This window comes from Ascidiella aspersa, chromosome 5 (assembly GCF_963924565.1).
Source record: "Ascidiella aspersa chromosome 5, kaAscAspe10.2, whole genome shotgun sequence".
NCBI lineage: Eukaryota > Metazoa > Chordata > Ascidiacea > Phlebobranchia > Ascidiidae > Ascidiella > Ascidiella aspersa.
This window is the reverse complement of record NC_139451.1, coordinates 20,315,361-20,334,809: the sequence shown is the minus strand read 5'-3', so window position 1 is coordinate 20,334,809 and position 19,449 is coordinate 20,315,361. Positions and strand designations below refer to the sequence as shown.

Genomic DNA, 19,449 nt, shown 5'->3' with positions numbered 1-19,449 from the left:
TAGACATTTAGCGGGTGTCGCTGTGGCCTACTAACTGTATTTAGTCAGGTTTTGATTCTTGTAACAACCTATTTAAATCAGCTTAAGTGCAAGGAATATATATAAGGCAACAACGTCGAAGCTCGTACTAATTTTTCAAAAAAACAAATTGTAGGCTACTTCTCTAGACATTCAGAATAAACAGCTAACGTGATATAACGTAAAACTTATCACAAGTTGTGTCAGTTAAAACTTTCAAAATCCTGAAACTTCGCGTTGGCTGAAAGTGCAGACGAGTTTATTGTGCTGAGAAGGCGAATCAATAATAATATTTCTGTAACAATACACCACCCACTCAAAGGGGTGCGCAAAACAAGCCCTGTGTCCTTTTCTCGAGACGGTATTATGTTATGAAGATATATGAGGCGCAAAGGCTTGAATTTAACATAGGTTTTGGATAGTATATTTCGAATAAATTTTCTTTGATAGCAGTTTATGTACCGGGGTAGCTTTTTTGAAGTGATATAACAGGTGATAGCAAATATATATCATAAAATATATGCTAAAATAACAGAAATAATTTCGTTTCAAATTAATTACAAAGCATTTTAAATAACAAAGAAATATTTCAAATCAAACTTAAGTTAATCGAACTTATTCAAGCTGATAACAAATAATGGTCCGTTGTAAATTAGATAATTTTTGGCAAGTGTTGAAACTACCAGAATTATTTTGTTTATGATTTCTTACAGCCTACCAAGTTGAGTCAATTTGTGCGGTAAGGGCGGCAAATCAAGCGTCGTGTCATCAACGCTTTAACCAAGTGTTATCAACGCTTTTTTTGTGTTATCAACGCTAAGTAGGCCTACTGTAGGTCTAATGAATTACTCGTTGTTGTATAAGACGGTTTACCAGCAAGCAGAAGTATAATTATTGTGAAAAATAGGAAATATGTTACCTGCTGATAAAAGATATATATAAGCTCAAACACATTTCGATTGAAAAAAGTTAAATCAAAGTGCTTAAAACAGCTTAAACAAATATGGACATAAATTTAAGAAACAAAACAGAATAGGTTATATTGAGATTAAGTAATAATTTAGATTAGACGATGTAAAAAATAAAATATAGCTTGGGTTCAAACATACCGTACTGGTAAGTTATAACAAGTTAATCTGATTTAATATGTAGTATAGATTAGAATAATATGATACAAAACAAAAAATGTCGTTTATTTATGTTCTTGGCAGATTTTTCGCATGGATGTTAAAAATACGTGAGACAATATAGTCGGTGTTCATCAGACATCTGAAATATCAGTCTGTTTTTCACGTATATATGCGTATGACTGGCACGCATCGGCGTGAAACATCATAGCTGGATTTCATTGTGCGGGATTAAAACAAGGACGAAGTCAATCGGGATGCTTTGAAACCGAACGCCAGGCCATCGAAACACACAATGGTGGAGACAGTAAGGTATATTTAGCTGTTTATGGTCGATATCTTTCCTATTCAGGTGTTAAGTGCTTTCGGGCTTTAATTGATGTTGCTAACTAACCAACAGATTTCCTTCCAGCGACAAAACATCAGGCAATCGCTTAGCTGCCTTAACTTAGGAACTTTGGGAACCACCTTGTAGATTTTAAAAAGAACACTAAATTTCGTAACACGGTGCCCACTTAACCATAAATCTGAAAAAAGAAGGTTTTAAATCAACTTTATACTGTGGTAAAAATCACAACGGTGTAAATACCTTTCTTTTATTCAAACCTTTATAAGCTAAAAAAAACAATTACAATATAAAGAGAAAATGAATGTGACTTCCCATTTTATCAGTATACTAAGTATAGGTAATATGCGCGTTTAAAACAAAGCGATAACGCTGTAAACTGAAGAACTTTCACTCGAGCTCGATATATCACGGGAGCTGTTGTGCCACGCGACTGTTTACTCCCCACTTCAAAATCCGTGCGCAAACAAACATATTACGCACGAGTTGCCGAATACGCGCCAAGCGGTCGCATAAAGTGTTGACAATGCGCGAATTTGAAGTCATGGAAACGGCGATTGCAACATGACAAGCCTGTTTGTACGCTCAAAACAAGCAGTATCTGGATAGAGTCAGCGGTTCCCAAACTGGGGTCCGAGGACCAACTTGGGTCCGTATAGCAGTTTCAGAGGGTCCGCAGGAAGAATAAGCCTTTAAGTTTTTCAACATTAGGCTCTAGCGAATGTTTTTAAACAATATCTGTCATCATTGTTGTCTTTGGTTATGCTTTATTATTCGATCATATAACTTGTTTTATGATGTCTCATGTGATACCATAAATAATCTATTACACTGTCAGAACGGTGTTTAAATTTGAACACCAAAACGGTCTATACACGTTTAAAATCTAAACACTTAAACACCTAATTTAAACACCTTTGTGTTTAATTTTAGTTTTGGTGTTTAAATTATAAACACCTGAACGATTTTATGTTAAACACCTGATATTTTGACGTGTTTAACAACGATTATTGGGTGATGTTAAGCACAATTGACGAATTTGAACATGTTTACGATTAAACACTTCATAATTTAACACGTCAATTATTAGACATGTTTAATTCGATACATTCTTGTAAAGCAATAGCTCAAGTCATTTATGTTGAAGTTATAAGATGTTGATTAGGGGTATTGGTATTTTAAAGCACTGAACAGTTGTTTTATGTACGATTTCGTCAAATATTTAACTATACAAGTTTGCATGTATGATCGATTGATCGTAACAGATCACAATAAACGGAATGACTTAATTCATGGTTTCACTTAACATCTGTACTGCTTATTACCTGCTATCAGCAAATCGCTCGCATTATAAAGTTGTTACATTACAAATAATCGCGACTGCACTAGTGTACTACAAGAAATGTGGGTAAACTGACACAAGTTTCATAGGGCCGCCAAAAAAATATCAAATTAATTGCGATTTGATCCAACAGGGGAATTTTTTAAGAAAAGTTTGGGAATCGCTGGGATAGAGGATCAGCAGTGCTCAAGCTGAAAGTTTTAGGTACTTAGGAATGATTCCAAGTGTACTGTAGACGTATATATTATATACTATTTTGTACTTCACCAATAAATTTGTATTTTTGGGTATAAGCTTCTCGTTTATTGGCGACAAAAAAGTGGTTGTAGACTAAATAGTCAAAAAATCCCAACAAATTCCAGAGAAAAATCCACCTATTCGAGGTCTTGAAAAAAAGTGTAAGATGGTTGTAGTTTTCCATCATATACGATTCACTTTTCAAAACCAAAGACTTTATTTGGTTGCCCGGCGATAAAATTTTGTGAAACAAACTTCGCGCCTCTAAAAGTTCTCTTTTGTTGTCATTCGCGGCCCTTTCACCTTAGGCTCTATTTTCAGCGGCAAGGTGTAATCAAGACAGCGCCATATCCATCCCATGCTTCCATTGCTGGTCAATCAACGAAAGCGACACCGGGGCATGTTGCCAAGGTTGCAAGTCCGCATATAGGTGGGGGCGCAGTAAAACGTTATTCTTGTTTGTGGTACACCGACCGGGCAACGTTATAGCTTCGTGAAAGGAATTCCACTCGCCCTACAGTGCCGCGCCATAATGGCAGGGGCTACGTGTGTCAACAAGTGAAGCACAATGGACGATATGGCATTTTGTGTATCATTCCTTCTTTTGTGCCCAAACTATGTTTCCTCCTGCTACTTCTGCTACTAGAGAGCCACAGGACAAATCCGGTTTACAATTAGTATTGCCCTCGTGAAAGCGGGAAGTATGCCGTTTATGAAAAGTTGATTTTTGCAAGGTGGAAGGCTTTAGCTGAGACTTTCAATGTGATGCCACGTTGCCACTACGTTTATTAGGTTTTAAGTTCATCATATTGTTATTTCAAACATTATTTCGGGCTCACAATACTTTAAGCATGTTGTTGTGATCGTTAGGGATTTGTTTGACAGCCTTAACTGTAGTGTATAGAACTATAGATGGACCGGTCACACATATGAGTATGGTACGCGTTTACTTGCTAAGTATATCTCGACGAAAAAATTGGATTTAATAAACGCTAACAGATACGTACGCTTTCTAAACAGGTTCGTTATATCTATATCTTAGCCATATCGTATTTTGTTGGGGAAAAACGTTGATTGTTAATTGTATGCCATAACATGTTAACGTTTCCAGTATATTTTAATAATTATTTTTTCATTACTTTCACGAGCATGCTTCCAGAGGAAAACCAAGATATTCTGCAAACACAACAATAATTTTATTACAAAAATAGCGATAACAGTTACATACGACTTTCATAAGTAATACAGTTTTGAAAGAGAAACAGTTAAACGAAGTTTGTCAATATGAAGCAAATGCAGCTGTCGCCTTTGTCTTTGTCTTCCTGCCAAACTAATTTTCAAATTCCAAAGTTTTCCGTTATTTATACTCAAATTTAACAAAGTAGTTTTGTTACGTCATAGGAACTTATTGTGTCTCATCATAGCACTGTATAGTTAAGTTAAATGTTGTAAGTTGTCTGACGAACTTATCGAAAAATCATGTAGTTTTGCAGTTTTTTTAGCAGTGGGGCCGTAGCGCCTCGCACAAACTGACATAGGCCAATGTAGGACCATTACATATTTTTGAAACCTTACCGAACTTCGTTTATGGAGGTATCTGCCAGCAGTAGACTAAAATGGAGCGTCGAAAGTCATAAAACCTTCCAAAATCGCAGGGTTAGATTCGAAGACCAGAATAGCAACTTTGCACGTGAGGCTCTGTCTCGAAAAAGGTAGTATACTTTCATCGATACGTTTATCATCTGTGAAAGTTGTTTTGTTTGACCTGGCCAAATTACTTTTTACATAACTGCTTTGGCCGCGAAGCGGTTTCTGTATAAAGCCTGTGAAAGTCTGGAGAATTTGGTTTAGTTAGGGTTTATGGATTTTAAGTCTTTGTTGTCAATTGGTTACATGACTTCATATAGTTGGTGGGATCAAAGCCTTGCTTAGTGACTTCCCACATTTTAGTTCCAACCGCAGCTTGTACAGGTTTCTCTATTCATTGTTAGTTTTTTGACTTGTCAAAAAGTCAAAATTTACACGTCTGGGCAAAATTTGTCAAAATTATTTCAATCAAAATCGATTAAAAATGCACATAAACCGTTTACAAAATTGAAAAAAAAAACTATCAATAAATTTAGTTTTGAGTTATATTCAACAACATTTTAACTGTTTATATCTTTATTACAGCAATGTACTTGAAGCATGCGTGCCTATTATGGTTTATCGCATTATCGCTTTATCTTTGGTATATTTATAGCTTTTTTTAAATGACAAAAACATCAACTAAGTATTTTCATTAGTTTTACATAAACCCAAAAATAACTGATTTGTGCTCAACCGGTGGTCAGTAAAAAATGCAATATGTTGTTTAAATCAATGTATTGCTAATAGGTCAAAGTTTTGTCGAAAAAATATATATGTTTAGGTCAAAATTTGTCAAAATTTTAGTTTTTAGGACAAAAAGTCGCCCTAGTTGTCAATGATTTCAGTTTAACCGAGAGTTGGTACCAATGTTTTAAGCAGCCATAATCGTGTTAATTTTTCCCAGCGTAGACACTCCGTTTTAATATATTACCAATAACGTTACTGTTTTTCTCTTTTAAAGTTGACCAACTAGACCTAAAAACTTATCGTTTTATTTATTTTGCAGGCCAACAGAAGATGTTGAAATCGTACAGCCTGTTGGCGACCCGGTCAAACAGTCAAATCCCGACCTGTCCACCACACCTCAACCCGAAATAATTCAACCAGACAACCGTCTTGAGGAAAACAAAAACGTACTGGTTAAAAGTTATAACTTGCTTCCATTTGTTAACAGTTTGTAAAACATTTAGCTCAGTAGTAGTCTATACTTCACACATTGGTCGCACAAAAATATGAGCTCTGAATTATCTCCAAAACTAAATTCCTGCATCTAAATCATGCAAAAAGATCGCCTTAAATAGCATGGATTGCGTTTTTCTTGTTTTAAAACTGGGATAATGGTTAATTGGTTAATAACAAACCGATAGTCATATTGCAAAGCTGTTTGGAAAATTGCATTACCTCTATAATAATTTGGCCGAACTAGCTTTCTGTACAGAGTCTGAGTTCACAGCCCTAGAGAATATGAAAATTATACACGGAGCCTTCATGGTGAAACATTGGCATGCCATAATAAATAACATACCATAAATCAAAAAAAAATATTACGGCGCAGCGCGAAAAAATGCGTTTAAATAGTTAAAGTTGGCAAAATTAGAGTTTGGGGTACCTATATACAGCAGTGAAATATATAGAGAACCAATGTACTAAATGTGTGTAGGCGATCGTGGGCCAATAAAAAGAGTCCGCGGGCCACATTTATGCCGCGGACTTGTTTGGACTTAATCCGAGTTTTTTTAAGAAACTAATAACTCTTCACTTCGTTCATTTCGCGCCAGAAACTGTTTCCAGCGCAAAGCATTACAGTAAACCCGTAAAATGAGAAAAAGTTGCCCTTTAGTGACAACCGGAAAGAGTTTGCTTAAACCAGGTTATTTCAAAAGTCATGAGTCCATTTGTTCAGCTAAATTTAATTTTGTTTCAAGGTAACTTAAATTAATTTTTTTGTTTTCGAAGAGCTGAATCAAATAAAACACCAATAGTGTTAAAATAGTAACTAGTAATCAGAAAATAAATTGATGTATTGTTTTGTTATATTCGACAAATAAACGTCAAACTGTCGCGTTTCACGCAGTGCGATGATGACGTCACTATTGCGAACGCAAAAGTGGAACAGGTGTCGAAAAACGCGCAGCCGGTGCGCGACCCTAAGCTCTCCTTACTCCAGCAAATCCTTGATCTTCCAGACAAAGTGGAGGGACTTTCCACCTCCGAGCGTGTTACCAGGAGGAAAAAGAGGTAAATAGTTTTTTATGCCCTGAAAAATTTTCCCTTTCGACTTTCTACGTTCGAAATTATCAAATTTTTGTCTTGAAAAAAATTTTGGTACTAGGGATTTATTTACTTGGAAACAAAAATTGTTTTTTTTAAAAACAATTGTTTTAAATTGTATTTTTTACAATTCGATCATTTGAAGCGTAACAAGTTAATAGGGAAACTCTTTTTTTGGAGATAAAACACCCCCGAACCAGGGGGGCAAGGACCTCCTGAGGGGTCAGGTCGGCCCCCGTGATCACCCTTGTTGCTTTGTCGACCAAGTTGCAGTAGTGTGAACAACATACATTATGTAATGGATGGTTAACCAAGGACAGATTACTGGAAAAAAAATTAACTGCATATATGTATTATATATACCATTCATAAACATTCTTCAAATAATACATATACATTTTGCAGCTTTTCTACTTTTTTTTAATATTATTTATTTAAGTGTGACGTTTGCTTCGGGATGTCAAATCATTTTGCGCCAAAAGCAGTTAACCTATTTAAGCTAACTCAAACTTGAAACATTTGGTTTCGATTTTAAATCGATGATGTAATAAAGGAAAGTTTATTGTGCGCTACTTTACTCTATTTGTTAAAGACCATAAAGGTACAACACCGAACGTCCCTAATCGTTAAACCTGACTAAGATTTTCTATTAAACAAAAATTGTACGGACCTATACACTATAGGAATTTTTATTTACCTCAGTTTGCATGCGTCAGGTTTATTGACCTCGGGTGCAAGAACCTAGATGACATTCCATCGGAACTTTTCGATTTTGTTGAAGTTGAGGAGCTTCATCTAGAAAAGAACAAACTGAAAAGATTACCGGACAACATTAAGAGCCTGAAAAATCTAAGGTCTGTTAACGTTTGTTGAAGATTTTTTTAAAGCTAACCGAAATGCCCATTTAAGAAAAAAGAAAAAGTCGCGTTTTCGAAAAAAAATATCACTTCATAACTGGAACTTGAGTAAGGCGATTGCACGCTTGTCAGTTGCAACGTAACAATTTGCGTCCTTACTGTTCACGTTTGTTAATAACCGTATATTTGGACCTACTCGAACCGAACGCGCCACTCGCGTGTATGTTTTCATGGGGCCTGGTGTACACAATCGGAATTAATAGTTTGAGCATAATGGTTGGAGGTTGTAGTAAGGCGTAATAAAAAATTCAAAGCCTATACAGATGTAGAAATCATTTTGAACGTTTCGAATAACTCTATTCATTTTCAACATAGTCATAGGAATTAATCATCAATCTAATTTACAACAACTATTGTAACCAATCTGTATACTCTGTTTTTCAGTATAAACTAGAACAACAAATTCACATTTGATGAAATTGCTTGCTGGTGTATTTAAGATTAATCCATGCCATTTTTAACCTAAGATTGTTTTTCTGATTTTAACGCAGTCCTTTTTTCACAGGATACTTTACCTCAACTCGAACCAACTATCATCGGTCGACCAATCCATTTCCTCCCTTACGTCCCTGCGTTCCATCGACCTCAGCGGCAACCCCCTGGGCGGGGGGCCAATCTCGCCCCTGCTGTCCCTGGTCTACCTCACCGACCTGCGACTCTACGGCGTCGGATTAAGGCGTTTTTCCGACGACTTTTGCCGCTACATGCCTTTTCTGCGCGTGGCCGGTTTGTCCGACAACGAGCTGACGGGACTTCCCCTGGAGGCAAACCGCTTGCACAAGCTTGAAGAGCTCTACTTGGAGAACAATCGCTTCGCCGAGGTTCCCGACTGTATTTGCGACTTGCCACGTCTGCAGGTGAGTAGAGAAAACTGGATCGTGACGATACTGCAGTAATTCTCAACCTTTTATGGCTTGCGGCACCCCTCGAAAATAATAAATTTGCGGCACCCAAAGTGGAATTTTCGTTGGGTATTTTACTGAAATTTCACTATAAATGGAACTGGAACAACACAATAAACCTAAAACATGTAGGAAATGTCATTTGATATAATGGTCTCCAATCGTACACAAATAGTTGTATCACGAAGTTTACCGATTGAGCAAAAATCAGATTCTTAAAAATTCTTAAATACCTTTCGGCACCTTGAGCATTGGAAATGGCACACCAGGGCGCCGCGTCACCACGGTTAAGAACCACTGCGAAAGTGGCTCTTACTATTAATCACAATACAGCTCCTCTGGTGATTGTAATTGTTGACCGACGAAATGAAAAAATCGTTTTACCCTGAAGAAGACCATTTGAAAAGGTTGACGAAACGGTGTTTAACCATTACTATTACCGGAAGAGCTGTTTTTTTGTTACTTTTCTTATGCCTGGTTGCACCAGTTTATATAGTGGCTCGTAATTTTTTTTGTTGAGTTAGTTATACATGATTTTTGTCCTCTAAAATCCCGTCGTGCATCACTTCACATGTAAACTCATACATACAATAAGATTTTTCAACCGAATGGCTGTTCATGTGAAACATTAAACAAATACCAAACATCAAAAATATATAGCTAACATTGTTTGTACGTTTGGAACCAATCTTGAATTAATTTTGATTTAATGCATTCATTCTATATTCAGCCTACATTCTTTCTGTATAATTTACTAATATTCTTTTATTATTAAGATGATCGCTTTTGCCAATGTGTAACATCTTAATAATTAATCGGTGTTGAAAAAATTGCCATGGTACAGTCTCCTTCTTGGGGATAAAAACTTGAAGAGATTTCTTATGCGTTTCCAACGATACACAGGTCCTTGACATGGAGGGCAATAGACTGGAGAGGATTCCGGAGAGGATCGCCGGCATCACTCAGCTCCGGCAGCTCCACCTGGCTCGCAACTGCATCTCCAACCTCCCGGACGCCATGTTCCTGCTGGAGAACCTCGAGGTTAGAGAATTGTTTGGACCGGGATATTTTATGAGTGGAAACTTTTTACTAAGATGGCGTATAGTTGTTGTTGGGAGCATCATGATATCTCGCCGACATACACTTTTTAAAGCAGTGTTTGGCAAACATTTTTGATCGCCGCCCAAAATACCCAGAGCTATTAAAGGCAACTATCTATACATAATACATAAAACTATACATAAACTAAAACTAGGGGGAATCCAAAATTTTTGTTCAGGTTGAGGGCATGTCAATTTTAGAATGACGTCACAAAGTTACGTCTTAATATAATTAATCTTAAAAAATATGTAGCCAAAACCCAGTCTGTTGCGCGAAAAAAAAAAAGTTAATGTATTTTAAATAAGCAAAGCTTGAATTAAAAGTAAACGTGACCATAAGGCATATAAAAGAGGTTCGTATACTGCCTAAAATATCGACCTTTATTGTCTAATTTAATAGAAATAAGACTGTAGAGCGGTGGTGTTCAAATGTCGGATCTCAACTTTTTGTGCGGATCTTCTAATAAAAAAAACTTTTTACGGTATTTTCAAGTGGATACAAATTGTCAGTGTTGATGAATTTTGTAAAATATCAAGCCCGCCGCCTCTTCGACAAACTAGATACGAGTCCATTCCAAATACTTTTTGACTATTTTCATTAAGGAAGTGTGAAAAATGTTTGCGCTTCGCGCGAATGATCTTTCTACGTCCAGTTTGTTTACGATTTTATTCAGTATTTTAACCTAAATCAGCGCTTAGTTACCGTTGCGCCGTGGAATTAAGGCTGCCAGGAATTTTAAACCAAACAAAATGCTTTTTTCGCGCTTTGCGGCAACACTTTCCTGCCTCCTTAAATGTAATTAAACACGATTCTAAGTGCACAAAATCCGAGGCCCGGCTGATTCACAGAAATTTTCAAGAACACAGTTCTTAGTTAACATTTTGTGCGACCCATGAAGACCTTTGTGAACTTGGTTTAGGCCCGAGATAGAAAAAGGTTGCCGACCCCTGTTCTAAACTAACTCATTATTCTTCTCACTGAAACAATCTTGCAGCTGTTGCACACTTCACTTATGACTTTTACAAAGTTATTAATATGTTCTAGGGTACATTTACTTATATAAAGCACCATAATGATTAAAGCATGTCCATATATGTTTGCTATTCGTATTTGGCGGATCATCATGTTGCCAGGTTTGGCTGTGGTGGATCATGGCAGAACACATTTGAGCACCCCTGCTGTACAGTTTATGAGTCACACGACGCAAGATGCGATAGAATGTATATCGCTTGCAGTTTGCCGACCACTGGTTTAAAGCAACCTCAATTTGCGTGCGGCTGATCAGTCGAACGAATTCCTCTTTCCCGCTGTAAAAGTTAACCTTCTCAAAGTTGTAGTTCGACAATCCTATTGGTTTAATTTTTTTGATCCCACCGAGTGCAGCTTAAGCAAAATGATAGAAAACGCACTGTAAATTGAAATCCAAGCCTAGGGGTGGAAATTGTTGAGCTTTGGGGTGGTCCACTCGAACATGGAAAATTCCATCCCACCATGGTAATTAGCAACCCCATGGATGGGAATTTCAGGCATGGAATTTTCCATCCAATATGCTTTCAAACTTTAGGGATGGGTTGGGCAAACCTCCTTTTTTGATAGTACTACGCATGGAATTTTCCATCTTACAAATTTATCTATCTTTGTCAATCGGTTTCGGCCATTATCCCTGTTTGCAATTACCACGCATATAATACCGATGTGATGTTTATTGAACGAAAAAGTTTAAAGAGTAAAGTACGAAAAACTAACAACAATTTCAGGTACGGTCACAATAAATAGCTTGGTATCAGAGGTGAATAGTAAAAGGTAAACGTAACATACGGCAAGAAATAAACAGAAACATGTATGTATCTGTGTAAAGGTTAACGTTTTGTGAGTGCAACGTCAATTAACAGTTTGTAATTGACAATGGGAAACTAGCAAAAAACTTTATTAGATGGTTATTAACAATTTTTTTTTAATTTTATAAAATTCTAGTGTCTCCACTATTAGCGTCACTAAAAACATAAAACAGAAGGCTGGAATTGTTTGCTGTGCCCAGGTAATAGGTATTATACATAGACAGATATATCGGTTTACCGATAATCTCGGACGATATTTTGATTTTACTGATATATAGGTAAATTTGGGACGATTATTTACTACAAAATTATCATATAGTTGTTCCTGAAAGCAAATTTTCTTTTTTTTTTATGTGAAACAAAATTATTTAGCATCATGCCATTATTAAAATCCAAAATAAGAGTTTATAGGTAGACCAACGAAAATGTTATTTGTGTTAATGTTTTGCGTTTAATTCCATTTTTTGACCATATTTTAGGTATATAAAAATCGATGTCGGTATCGGTTGGCAAATGTAATGACAAAATGTAAAAAAATAGGATATCGCTTTTCGATCAGAAAAATTGATACCAACATTTAAAACATAGCGAGTGGACGGAACACACCATTGGACACATAACAGGTCATAGCCAGTAGTACATGAAAAACCGTCCATCGCAGGTGCTCAACGTTGGCAAGAACGACCTTTCTTTCCTGCCGGACTCGATCCAGTGGCTTGGCAAGCTTCGGCAGCTCGGAGCCAGCGACAACCGCCTCACATCGCTGCCCTACCGCATCTACAGACTCGAGGCGCTCAGGGTGCTGCACGTGCGCAACAACCGACTGCGCAGCCTGCCCAAGCGCATCTCGCGCATGCGCGAGCTGAGGCACCTGGATGCCAGTCGCAACAGGTATATATGAGGACTTGCTCAAAGCTGTTCGAGTTGTTAGTTGACTGTCTCTGTAAGAGAGCTGGGATGTTGACACCAGAGTTGGATAAATTACATTAATTTAGTCCAATTACAATTACATTAACTCCCCTAAATGTTTCAAATACATTACATTGCAATTACATTAAAAACTGTAATTAATCACATCAATTACAATTTTCGGCATTAAAACTTCACTTTTCTCAATATCAATGTAGCCTATTGAGCCTAAATTTTAGCAAATTACAATTAGAATTACACAGAATGAAAATGCCTCAATTACTTTACAATTACAGTTACATTAAAACCTGTAATTAATGGCATTAATTGCACTTACAAATTAAAATTGATCCAACTCGGGTTGACACTTAAGTTGTGTTTTACTACTGTACGAACGTGTGATGAAACAGCACTGTAAAACGTTTTTTCTAAAAATACTTGACAATAGATTTACAAGCTATGCGAGCATCGATTTAGTGTGCTTTTGTGTCGGGATGAAGTGCTTTTAAGAGTCGCTTGGTTGTAAGCAGTTATCATCCAAAAGACATTTAATTTTTATAATTCGAGAACAACAGACGCCTGAATTTAAATCATTTTACCTCTCGTTTAAAGATGACGTAATGCCTGGTAAAAAAGCTTTTAGGATGTTTATGTGTTCCACACATTTTCATTAATGTTTTTTCCCCAATTAAGTTTTCATCCTATATTGATCCAAGACAAATCCGTTAGGGCGATTTACGATTTTATCCAACGAAACATAAATATACTGTTGCATTTATCGCAATACTTAACAGCGCACCACTATATACTTTCAGCCTTGTTGAGCTTCCCATCAATATTTGCGGACTCACTGAGCTCGAACTTCTATCGCTCGACGACAACCGATTGCGGGAAATCCCCCGTCCGTTCGGCAACCTTCGCAAGTTGCGGATCCTAAGCCTGTCCGGGAATCAGGTAGGTCGAAAAAACGCTTCAGCATGGGTTGGAAGATTTAAGGCCGCTTAGCTATTGCTGTATAAGGCTGACAGCTTCGCGCCTAAATGAACCCCTTTTTGACAACTTCAAAGTACTTTCCACCTTCACCGATTCAAACTCGCTATAATTTAAAGCAGTGCTTCTTTTTTAGTTTTTTTCACCCCTAGCATCTATCTCCAGATTTCATTCACCCTTGTCTCATGATATCATAAAACTATCTCGTCTATAACAGCACAAAATGACTTTGGTTGTTTTGATTTTTGTTAAGCTTAACTTAAGCTACCATTGCAAATCTACAATTTCTGACTGTTCACCCTTATTCACCCCTTTTGGTTGGTTCACCCCTGCAAAAATTTTATTCACCTTGGGGTGAACCATTCACCTGATTAAGAAACACTGGTTCAAAGCATTCAAGCAGGCCGTTTTTAGGCGCGTCTCCACTTTCTGGAAAAGTTACGCAGTGCTATTTTACGTTAAAATTAAAAAATGCAACCATTGTGGTGTTAAATTTAACTGTGGTATTATAGCTCAAGCTATCTGGCAAATTCCCTGTCTCCCGTATATAGTGGTTTTGCAACAGGTTTAGGTTTTGTTACATTGGCCAATATTCCGGAATAGTCTTCCATAAATTTCTAAAAAATCTTAACTCCACAAAAACGTTAAACTTTTGTCCTTACAGTTCCCGGATTTTCCGCTTCCGGTTTGTTCTTTAAGCTCTTTGGAACGCTTGTACATCGGGCAAAGCGGTGGGAAGCCGTTCACGAAACTACCTGAACAGGTAGGCCGATTTAAATGTAGTGTATGTGCTGCTTGATTGTAGTTGTTTCTAGGAATGTTCGGAGTCGATACCCGATGTCAAGTGATAGTATCGGTACTCGTCCGATCCTACGGTGTTATCGTTATCGATCCGATGCCAAATTAACATAAGAATTTCACCCATGATTTGCTATCCAACACAGCGATTCGCGTTTGAAGGGTAAATTTATTGACAATTTCTGTCTAAAGTATCGGGTATCGGAATATAATACCAAGTATCGGGCATTCCTAGCTGTTTTAGTGTTTGGATGAAATGAAGAAATCATTTTGAAACCGGACTCGAAAGTTGTTTAATTGTTTTCGGCTACGGGGCAAAAGTTTTAAAAGGTTTTACGGGACTGTTCAAACTGTTGATCTATACTTACACGTTCTATGATTTACTCGCGTGAACAACAAAAACGACTCGATTAAGTATTGCAAAGTACCGACTCTTAAAAGAATTTCGGGCCTGTCTATAATCTTAACTATACTAAAGGTTTAAAAAATAGGCTGGAAATCTCATATTTTATTCGTTCAAAACTAGTTACTTTTTCAACTTATATTTGGACTTGTGTATGTCGGCTGAACGGTTAGGCCTAAGAACCTGCAAAAGTGGCTAACGCTAAAACCCCATCGCACTTGATTATGGCGATTCTTACATCATATTCAATGCATATGGTTCGTGCAGATCCAGTACATGGAGAACCTCGCCGAGCTTTACGTGGACAACAACCTGCTGATAAGCCTCCCGCACACGATTAGACATCTGAAAAAGCTCAGGGTGTTAGACGTGTCCGCCAACAGGCTCTCAACCCTACCGCCCACCCTCTGCCAAATAACATGTGAGCATTTAGTTTAAAGCGTTGATGTGAACAGCGTAAACGTAAAGCAACACATACTGTGTATTTAACTAAACACGTTGTTTTAAACGTCGTAAGTCTGGGTCAGTTATCTCCGTACAATAGGTCACTGCTTAGGAAATGCTTACGACAAATTTAATTAAGTTCAATATCAAGTGGTTGCTGTACACCAGTGGTTCTCAACCGAGTTGCCGGTGCACCCTGGGGTGCCATTTCGAATTCTCAAGGTTGCCGAGAAATATCTTCAAGAATCTGATTTTTGATCAAATCTTACAATTTTTTGTGTAAGATTCCAGTGGAATAAATCCAAAAATAACTTCCTACGTTGTTAAGAGTTGATATGTGTTTGTTCAAGTTCCGTTTATTGTGACTTTATAGTGAATTACCTACGTAAAGATCTTGTAGGGGTGCCATAATCTATACATTTTTTCTGAGGGGTCCCGCTAGCCATGAAATGCTGAGAAACAATTCTGTACACGATTAGCCTATATTTAATATATAGATTAAGTTAAGTAAGTAGCAGCAGTTTCCATTTGGGATGTAGGCCTACAGTTTTTTCTCGCTATTGACTGCAAAAGTAATTTCAACACTGCATAAATAATAAAGCGAAAGCAATTTCTCCACTGTTTTCTGTCTACAATTGCACAAAACTAATCATATTTCCACCGCGCCACAAACGATGTAGTTATGATTACCTTTGCTATACTTATTAATGTAGTTTTACTACTTTTTAATCATTTGAGTCTTTGAATGGAGTATTGCAGTGTTGAAATTACTGGGATAGAATGGAGTATTTAGTCTTTGAATGGAGTTTTGCGTTAAAATTCAGTCAGTTGCTTCTCAAAACGGTTTGCTAGCATATTTATTTTTGTTACGGCAGTTCATATAATGGCAAAAGCTAACCAGAAAAAGTTTTAACTTTTTGCCCCCTCCCCCCACCCAATTTTCGGCTGACTACGCCACTGTGTTTCGATATGGCGTACGACCCCTTTTTCAGCTATTGTCTGTCAAAAGTCATTTTAACATTGTATAACTAATAAAGAGAAACCAATTTCTTCAATGGTTTCTACATACAATTCCACTAAACACGTGCGTACACTAATCATATTTCCACCGTTCAAATAGCATCCATCACCGTGCGTTTTTCCCTTGCAGGGTTAGAGGCTTTACGCCTGTCCGACAACATGCTCACCAAGCTACCCGACCAGGTGGACGAGATGACGTCACTGAAGGAGCTCTCGGCGTCCGGCAACCGGTTCCAGGAACCGCCGCAGGAGGTGTGCGACGGGGGAATCCCCGCCATCCGGGGGCACATCGAGCGACAGAAGAAGCTGCGATCTGCGGCGACCCGGGTTGGTTAAATACGAAATTACATTGATTTGGACGGAGAAAAAATAGCCCCGGTTTTGTGAAAACTATGGCAGAACAACTTTATGGAATTGCAACGCTAAAAATGTCGAGTAGATCGACATCATCTTAATTAAGACGTTTCGATACGAGCTTGTATCATTTTCAGTTAATGTAATAATCATAATGCTGCAGTTAAAATCAAGATGATGGCGATCTACTCGACCTTTTTGGATTTGCAATTTATTATCAAGCAACATTACAGACCGATTTGTGCATAGTGTATCCAACTTTATGGAACTTCCTTAAATGTTTTCACAGGGTTTGTTATGCAAAGATAAATAATTTTAGTTTTGAAACCGTGCCGATAAGCATGTGCCTCTTTACCCGGCCTTGTTTTATTTATCTACTTGATTAAAAGATTTTTTTTTCAGAAATTTAGAAATTTATTCATGAGAAAATATTCTTCAGACTTTCTTGCCTTAGTCAAAGTCAGTCATTAATAAAGTTCTAGTCTTTAAAAGAGAAATATATTTCGCCATAAACGCATCATCAGTCGCTTAATTGGAATAAATCTTTTATCTTCCTATTTTACACATTCAGCTTATCCTATGAGTTTAGAATGTTAGCTCCGTTTAATCATTTGCGATCGCTACTTGATATTATCATCTGTGGATATACTTTCAGATCCAGGCGTGGTGGCGTGGAGTGATGGTCAGGGCCGGTCTTGGTCCTTTCGATCAGGGAACGAAGTCCAAGAAGGGAAAAAAGAAGGGAAAAAAGGGATCGGCCAAAGGAAAGAAAGGCAAAGGCAAATAAGTGTCGTTGTTGTTTCGAGTTGCTTGTTTGGTTTACCCTTCCGGTGAGAAGGCGGCACAAAAGCACTTTTAAACTTGACTCGTTGCCCTTGCGATTCTTTTAAAACTAACAATGCCTGATTCCGCAGTAGAGTCCGCCAATAATACCCGACAGGGGACGATCCGATTTTTTTGTTTGAGAGGGCTAATAGTTTAAGAAATGACGTGAATAGTTTAAGAAATGAAAGATAATAGTTTAAGAATGACGTCACAAAGTTATGTCATGACATGAAGTAATAAAACAATTCAGCTTAAAAACAATTGATCTTCTCCAGCCAACTCTCGTGTGCCAATTACAGCTGAAACCAGTATTATCGCGCGAAGTACGAATGGCCTGATGACCCCCAACACCCGGATCGGTCCCTGATAACCTAAACTTTAGCATAACAATTTGTTAAACTGGTTCTGTATTAAATGGGAGAACAAATAGTCATCATTATAACAAGCCTACATTTAAGATATTTCATTCTCCAGGGGTTAATTTTTGCATACACGTGTATACCAGGTGGTATATTTAGGCCTAACCAAATGATAGACTCAACACAGCAATTATATAGTTAGTTTTTTTTTCTCTGTTTGACTTTAAGATATATAACTTTTTAAGCACATTACCCAACCTTTTCCATCATGTATCCAAGACGATTTTACCTTCAAGTTTTAAATACGCCTGACTTCAGTTATTAGTTCCACCCATTGTCAAAGTTCCATAGCTTATTTTATTGTTTCTTCTAATAAGCCTACCGATAAAATGTTTGCAGTTTTTTTAGCTAAAAACAAAAATAGTCCGAATGTAGACAACGCACGAACTGTTGTTTGAAATTATTGTTGTTAGAGTTTTAAATGATTTTTATCCGAATTCAATAAGCAAAGCTCTTTATATTTTCAAGAAACAAAAAGGCTACCTTTTTTGCGTTAACCAAGATTATTTCCACTTCTGTAGTTTATTGCTTCGTTTAATTTGCAATCGTAGTTCAAACTGCTATATTTGTATGAACCTTTTTAAATCGATGATAATGTACAGTGCGGAATACAATGTTTACGTTATATAGATATATTTATATATGTTTACGTTGGTTATATTTAATACTCATTCACCTGACTAGTTCAACTTAAAATTAGACAAACTATGAGCTATGCTACCGTATAGACTTGTAGCCTACAATTCAGTGTGCGTGTGTGTATGAATTGTTCAATTGTTTACTCGGCACTACATGCCAACTGGACGCAACAGACAGAAAGGCTTTGTTTATACCATAGTTCAAGTTTTTATGTGTCAATGATGCTTAGCTGTTGAACCAGTGGTTTATGCATGACCAAGGTCGGTTCGAATATTATGCTATCGTATCTTCGACTATCTCTTTTAAATTTACCCGATTTACAGATGTTTAGTAATACCTTATAAGGGCATTACAATTATGTTTAAATGATATATTTCGTTGTTGCCATTAAATCATGGTGCGTTAATTTTCCGTCAATATTAATTTAATGTTTGGTCAGATTATATTATAGTTCAAGTAAAACGACTGTATGCTTTATAGTTTGCTGTTTGTTGCAACAGGAAAGAAAGGCAAGGAAGCAAAGAAAACTAAGAAAAAGAAACGCAAGTGAGATGTTGTCAAGTTCAGGACATAAAAGTTTAGTATTGTCAGACTTAAGCAGAGAGAGAAAGAGACATCAGAATCTAGAGGAAGCTTGGAATGTAGAGCGTGTTGTACACGCAAAGAGAAAATCTTGGATTTTGCGCAGTTTGTTTTATTTTTGTGAGTAGATTTTTCTTCTAAACAGTAAATAATTTAGTGTTGTAAAAAATGTTCTTAAATAACCCAAGTCCAAGTCATCTGCAAAAAGGTTAAATCCAAGTCTAATCGGTTTTAACGAAATAAGTCTTATAGCCTAGGTTTTAAATTGCAATAAATTTGGCGTCGTTTGCAAACTACTTTAGTGGTACCTAGCGGTTGAAAACCACTGATATAGCCCA

At 37.0% G+C, this 19,449-nt stretch overlaps 1 protein-coding gene across 1 annotated transcript; it reads left to right on the top strand.

Moving 5' to 3' along the window:
* Positions 1-1,146: 1,146 nt before the first annotated feature.
* On the top strand, positions 1,147-18,998 carry LOC146145311 (uncharacterized). Its single transcript, XM_083389738.1, has 12 exons — positions 1,147-1,457; positions 5,706-5,832; positions 6,774-6,937; positions 7,687-7,824; positions 8,393-8,744; positions 9,693-9,830; positions 12,390-12,619; positions 13,453-13,591; positions 14,292-14,390; positions 15,096-15,249; positions 16,423-16,619; positions 17,302-18,998. The coding sequence occupies exons 1-12, from the start codon at positions 1,441-1,443 to the stop codon at positions 17,431-17,433; spliced, it is 1,887 nt and encodes a 628-aa protein (XP_083245864.1). The 5' UTR covers positions 1,147-1,440; the 3' UTR covers positions 17,434-18,998.
* The last annotated feature ends 451 nt before the right edge of the window (positions 18,999-19,449 follow it).

What these genes read in the sequence shown, in the direction of transcription:
- LOC146145311 (XM_083389738.1), top strand. An exon ending in CTGGATGCCAGTCGCAACAG is followed by an intron (nt 12,620 to 13,452) that starts GTATATATGAGG and finishes ATATACTTTCAG; the next exon opens with CCTTGTTGAGCTTCCCATCA. An exon ending in TAAGCCTGTCCGGGAATCAG is followed by an intron (nt 13,592 to 14,291) that starts GTAGGTCGAAAA and finishes TTGTCCTTACAG; the next exon opens with TTCCCGGATTTTCCGCTTCC.